The 6943-nt window shown below is 34.9% G+C and overlaps 1 protein-coding gene across 1 annotated transcript; it reads right to left on the reverse strand.

Annotated features, from left to right (window-relative positions):
• Positions 1–313: 313 nt before the first annotated feature.
• On the reverse strand, positions 314–964 carry LOC131026796 (germin-like protein subfamily 1 member 1). The gene has a single exon (XM_057956775.1). It carries the CDS (start codon positions 962–964, stop codon positions 314–316), a length of 651 nt encoding a protein of 216 aa, XP_057812758.1.
• Between the last annotated feature and the right edge of the window lie 5979 nt (positions 965–6943).

Below are 6943 nucleotides of genomic sequence, written 5' to 3' on the forward strand. Positions count from 1 at the left end.
GATCTATTTTCAGAGCTCTTTTTATCTCCGTTTTTCTTGCAAGTTTTGTTTCTTGCTTTCTAGCTAGATCTGTATTTTTACTGAAAATTTTACAGTACACAGGCCGATAACCATACACATTACATTCAGATATTAGCAAACTGAATTAAAGATAAGGGAAACGACATACATTTATTTGAAATTTATAATACCCAGATAAGTCACAGACTCATTGAGCACTACAGTTGGAGGATACGATTATTCTTGGTAACTATGGAAGCTGGACATGGAATGAGCATCACAAATATCAATTCCCCAACAGCTAATAAATTGCTCATTTCCCACCGAGGTTCTTTCTTATTGTATCCACCTCAGCAGCAGAAATCTGAAATGCCTTGGACAAGACTTGGTCTGGAATACCCGGGCTAGAGTGAAAAACAGCAATAGGGATGAGAGTGGTACCGAAATCTTGACCATTAAAAGCTTGTATCATAACGGCACTTGTGTTTCCCATGTTGTAAACAAAGTGTACGAGGCCCTTGGGGAACACAAAGACATCTCCTGTTTTAATCTCTGTAGAGAAAAGCTTGTAGGTGGTGTCCACGAAGCCAACGATGAGATTTCCTTCCAGGACGAAGATTATTTCAGTGGCTCTAGCATGAAAATGTGGAGGAACTTCTCCTTTTACAGCCAGATCTACACGAGCAATTGTTATACCCAATGTGTTTATACCAGGAAGGATTTGAGCTGTTGCAATAATCACACTCGCATTGAACACATTGGTTGATGTATCTCCCGGCTTGCTCAGAGCAGATGTGGTAAAGTGCTTTACAGAAGCCTTACTGGGATTAATACAAGGCAGCCCATTCATAAAAATTGTAGAGGAGTTGGTATCAGCCACACAGAAATCCTGCAAAGCATCTGGGTCTGCACTTATTGTGGGCACTAATATGAGCACTAGGAGATAGACCAGAAAGTATGCCATTGCAATTCTATGTGCTAATTTCTTCAATTAGCAAAGAGAATAAGAATCAAATTGAGGATATTGCCTTTTTCAGGTTGTATATATAGAGATTCACAACGATCTAATGGGCTATTAATTTAATAGTAAGCTAGAAATTGCCTAGTTCAGTTTGGAACTGAAGAAAAAGTAATAGAATTAATGGCCGGCCAGCAATTTTTGGACTGACTTGTTTCTCAAATTTGACTATTTCTGGCCTGTTCCCACAAGGCGTTTGTTGTAGGCTTTTCTTGCATGTTTTCTATTAATATCTTCTGGTGGGTGGAGTAGCAGTGGAATGCTAAGGGTAATGGGAAGAGTTGCGTAAAAAGGTGAATCACAGTGCATTCTACACTACAATCTTAGCCTCTTTTACGGAATCATTATATTTAAAAATTAAATAATATTTTATGTCATTAATATATTATCATACATGTCGGAAAAAACCTCCTCTTTCTCAAATAGCTTTGATATATTATTCAATGAACAAAGGAGAATAAAAATAAAGGAGATTGTGCTTTGATATATTAGTCAATGAAGAAAGGAGAATATAAATAAAGGAGATTAGGTTAATAGTAATAGTAATTAGCCAATAGGCTATTTAATGTGGGCATAGTCTATCGGGATTGTCTCACGCTTTGTCGGAAAAGTTTGAGAGACTGGAAAAGTTTTAGGAGCCGTGAAATGATGATTCAATACAATCGCTACACACCTATTTACGTGGTGAGTTTAAATTCATCGTGACGTTAAATGGTATATGGTAAAATTAGACCCTAATGTTTACCGCCTCGGTGCTCTTCTGTTGTTCATATATTCCTGCCCTGTAAAAGATGGGAAACAGAAAACGGAGATCACAATACAGGATACCCTGATTATTACTGCAAGGTGAACTGTGAATACAGGATTTCTTTTAAAATAGTGGGTTCTACGGATCAAGTACTCTGCAATCCCGGTATTCTATGCTGCAATCCAGGTACACTGTAATTTTTGATAAATTAGGTTTCTTTATCTGTGTTATATCTTATTAATGTTGCTTTCAATAAGAGTTTGTGCACCGTTTTACCATCAAAACTACGGTGAAAATATTCAGTAACCATAAAAACTGACAAGAATGAATAACCTTTACTCACTGAGAATGTTTTTTTAGAAGACATCGTGTGAATGAAATCTGCACACCATTTTCTCACAATTTTGCGTTTCTTGTCCCTGGGGAATCAATCCCATTGTGAACAGCACCTTCTGAAGCTCGTTAAATTATTTGTAGCTTTTCTCAGTCAAGGAAAAAAACTGATGAGGATAGGAATAGCGATAGAACTAGTGAATTCCAAATATTTATATCTCCACGGCAAGGGCAGTCTCACGTTAATAAATTGCTGTTTATGCCCACCGATATTGTCTCAGGCACCCGTAAAAGTCTCACGCTGATAAATTGCTATTGTTTTGCCTTTTCCGACCTTTTCACACAACTGTATTTTAGCCCTATAAATTGCTGTTGTTTTGCCTTTTCCGTCCTTTTCACACAACTGTAATTTAGCCCTCTTATTATTGTGGGACTGGGGATTATACTGTACACTTGGAAGAGAATATTCTGTCGGCATAGCTTGGTTTTCCTACTTTTTAATATCTATTTCGTGAAGTTTTATGCAATTTTATAATAATAAATATAAGGTATAATTTGAATTTCTTTTAACAAAAGTAAAACAAAATTAGAATTAGATTATTAATATTCTTAGTTGAAATTATATTTAATGTAGTTTTTGTATTTATGTTCAGTTTTTGTTGGTTATATTTGTGGGTAAAATGGAAATATTCAATGTAGTAGAGTTTGGGTTTTCTTTGTCTTTGATTTTTGTAAGATATTTCAATTAAATTAATTTTGGCCGTAGACATTCAATGTTACAATTGTGATATTGGAAAAGAATTAAGGGACTCATGCAGTATTAGTAAATGTTGTAAATGTTGTATTAGTAAATGGTTTGTTTGTAAAAATTAAATTCTATACATTATTAATAGACATTAATTAAAAGGAATCTATTAATATTTTGTTTTATAATTAATAGAAATAAAATAAGATTAAAATTAATTTTTTTGAAATTATAGTCTATCTTCAGCTAACAATGATTTACAAATATTACATTGTGAGAGATAAAAAACAAATTTACAATAGAAAATTTAGATAGTGAAAAAAAAGTAATTTATGATGAAATTTAGGTGAAAAGTAAAAACAACATTGTAATATTTAGGAAGTTAAAGATCATTTTTCTATTTTGTAAAAAAATGAAATTCAAGTTAGATCTTTTCCTTAAAAAAATGACCCACATTTATAGATATTTAAAGTGTCTTTTTTATTAAAAAGAAAACTAACTTTATTTAAATAAGACACTAGTGACCTCTAAAGCAACTCCCTTCTTGTTGAAATGAAATAAATGGAAATGCACTCTTTGTTTTCCTGATTTTGTTACATACATCACCCTTATTAATGGGATCTACAAAAGAGGTAAGAGTAGATGAAGGTTTTGTTTTATTTGCTAAGATATAAAAGTTGCATGATGAATATCTCAAGTTAGTAGTCAAAATTAGGATATTCTCATTTTTGTGCGTACAAACAATATTATTTGCGATATTTTTGATTCCTATCCTGCAAGATGTGATACACATATCTTATCTTATTTTTCTCTTTGTTTAGATTAATTTGAGAGGGCTCATTTTTTGTTTATGATGGAGCATGTTGTTATTTGTATTTTTCCTACTAGCTATTTCAAAGTTTTAATTAATAATATTAATTAACGAAAACAAAATCTATATTAAAATTATAAAGAAATTATATAAATTACTATCGGTTAATCCATTGCATCTCATTTAGATGCAAGCACTAGTTTAATAATAGTTGAAATTATGTAATCATAATGATAAGTAATGGTTCAAAAATGCAATACTATTAGCTACATTAATAAATGTAGGTCAATCTGAAGAAGGAATCTCTTAATTAAGAAATATAGGAATTGAAGAAGATAGCCCTCAACATGACACAACTAGAAGCTGAGGTCGTAGAGGCCATTAAAAACTTGAACTAGGTTTTCCTTTTGTTGTAGTCTTTATGGTTTTTGGTATTTTGCTAATCTTTTGTTGTCTTTTGGCTACTTTTTAAAATGGTTATATCTGTAAGCAGCATTTTGTAATAAATTTTTGTTAAAGGGTTTCGGGTCCCTTCAAAACCTGTTTGTTCCTTAATAAAAAACAAATGTAAGTAAATAATTCTATTACCCTAAAAAATTCATGTGTTATACTCTTACAATGGCTCTCGCCCATGGCCTCTTTGTTGGCAGTCAATCAGCATCCCTCGTGGGGATTCACGACATGGTTTAATAGCCTCATGTGGATTCTATAGGTCTAGTGGTTGTATCGGGCATTGACAGGTTGATCTTTTGGTGTAATGGAAACCCTAGCTTGTAACACTCTCATCCTCAAATTTCAAACCCAACACTCCCACCCACTACTAGATGCAATAGTCCCCTTGTGCATAGCCATTTTGGTAAAGGTTCCCCTATCTATAATATTGTTATGAACATTTCTAACTCCAATTCATCCTCTCACCAAAACACCCATCCTTTTGCCTTGGAGGGTAATGTGTCAAGAAATTCCCCACTCAAGAATTCCTTTGTAGATCTGCTCCAAAAACCATTTTCAGATCCTTTAGCTCATCGGGTGAAATGCCTCTCATTCTCCTCCTTTGTTCCATAGTTATTTTTGGGAAAGGAGGTTTTAGACTACATTACATATTATGCAAAATATAACCTTATCAGAAGAATCAACCAATTGTGGTCATCTCTCCCAGTACTTCACTCTTAGATATCTACACATTGGAACCCTCTGGTGTCAAGTGAGCTAGAGATTATCCTTGTGCTAGTAGGCTCTTTGTTATTTTCTTTGATAATATGGATGATAGGGATGATGTCCTTTCTATAGGCTTCTAGAAATGGGACTCTTATGCTTTATGTTTGTACCATTGGACCCCATCCTTTAATCCCCTTATAGATTCGGTTGAGGTTTCCCCTACTTCGATCTGACTCCCTTACCTCCTATTGAATTTTTAGTGTAATGCTAGCTATGAATCCATTGACAACAAACCAAGACACTTGATCAAAGTTGACCCCAATACCAATCTCTTTTTCCATACCTCCTTTGTGAGAATCTTGGTGGATCATGACCTCTCCACAACCCATCTTGATAACATTTCTCTTAAAGCTAGTAAACTCTAGTGGAGGTAATTTTTTAACTATGGAGGGATTTTATTCAAATGTTGTCACTACTTTTCTATGAGACACTTGGCTTCTTCCTATCCTCATCGGTCTCAACTTCCTCCTCTTTTATCTAGTGGGAGGATGTTGATATGTACCATATTATTGTCTTTCATGTGCTCTTGGACTCAAACTCCTCTTTGGCATTGAAAGATCACTCTTCACTAGCTATTCTAGCCTCTGCGATCAATGGGGATTTGACCCATGCTACTCCTACCCAAGTGTCCCTATTTCACTGGTTATTGCTACTTGTTCCTCTATGGCTCTAGCTACTTTTGACGCAATCAAGATAGGGAGATCCAACGAAGGGCAGCCCAACCTTGCAGCTTAAAACATAAACCATGCAAAACATACCAGTAATCGGTAACCGAACATCAGATAAAGTAAAAAGAACAGCTGGTAACAGCACAAAATACACAACCGGTAAACAGTATGAACAACTCTTATAACAATTTGAAGAATTATGTCACATGCTGGATTGTAGTCCAGGATACAAACAATGCTTACAAAACAATTATAAGATCCATAGATCATCTACACATCAATTTGACCTCTGATAACAGTCTATTAGTTCAACCCTAATCTAGACCTAAGCCCTTCTGGCTTCAGTCCTACTGGAGCATAATCTCACTGGTTCTACATCTTCGCTCGATCTCAAACTTCATTCTTCAATCTTCTGTCTCCTATCCTCTCAAATGATTTGAGAAACTTCTATTTATACCATCCACAAATAATAACAACTTGACCAAGCCGGCCCAAAGACCAACCGGTTCATGAAACGTGCTAACGGTAATATGTCGGATAAAATCATTAAGAACATCTCCAAAGTGCATAAAACATCACGCAGTCTTCCTAGAACATCAAACAAGGCATAAGAAATATAACTCAATGATCTCCAAAAGTCACGAAGATCAACCGCAACCCATTTCAACTTCGCTCAACACACTGCAAGACTAACCGGTAAGAACACATCAACCATGCCAATACTGGAATCCATATCTTACCAGAATCAAATCCAAATGCCATGAAACTCAAACATGATAAAGACAATGAACTCAAGGGAATAAATCCAAATCCACATTGCTAAACTCTCAAACATGAAGAAATGCCATGATCTCCAAGCAATTCCACAGAAAAATTTCTCAACCGGTAAGAACTAGACAGGTGCTCTTGCATCACCTTTGGCCTTGCGTGCATCTAATGACCCAATCGATATCTCTTGGGGCTCTCTTGAGTATGAGACTCATTCTTTCCTTGGTCCAATATTATCTATCCCGAGACTACCAAGTTCCTCTCTTGGGTTCGGTGACTCCTCACTCAAATTTTGTTATTGCATCACTTGGTTTGGAAATCATTGTTCCTTTTTCTTTTCTTATTAAGGATTCTTCTAGGATGGTTGTACATAGAAATAAAAAGTCTTATTCTCTTCCTTCTCAGAGATCTCAAACTACTCCTTTGTGCCCACTTATTGGCTCCACTTTGGATCTCTATTTGTAGCTATTTATCAGTTGTGCAATTTTATTGACTAGGTTACCTATGTGTAATTGTGTTGTTTTCTCTTCAGGTTTGATGTAATTTGTCTCATCTGCAATAGGTTGGGGTCCTTCCCCACTTTAATAAAAAACAAATGTAAGTATATATATAATTATTAAACTTAATCAATAAT

The sequence above is a fragment of the Cryptomeria japonica genome, chromosome 1, assembly GCF_030272615.1.
Source record: "Cryptomeria japonica chromosome 1, Sugi_1.0, whole genome shotgun sequence".
Lineage (NCBI taxonomy): Eukaryota > Viridiplantae > Streptophyta > Pinopsida > Cupressales > Cupressaceae > Cryptomeria > Cryptomeria japonica.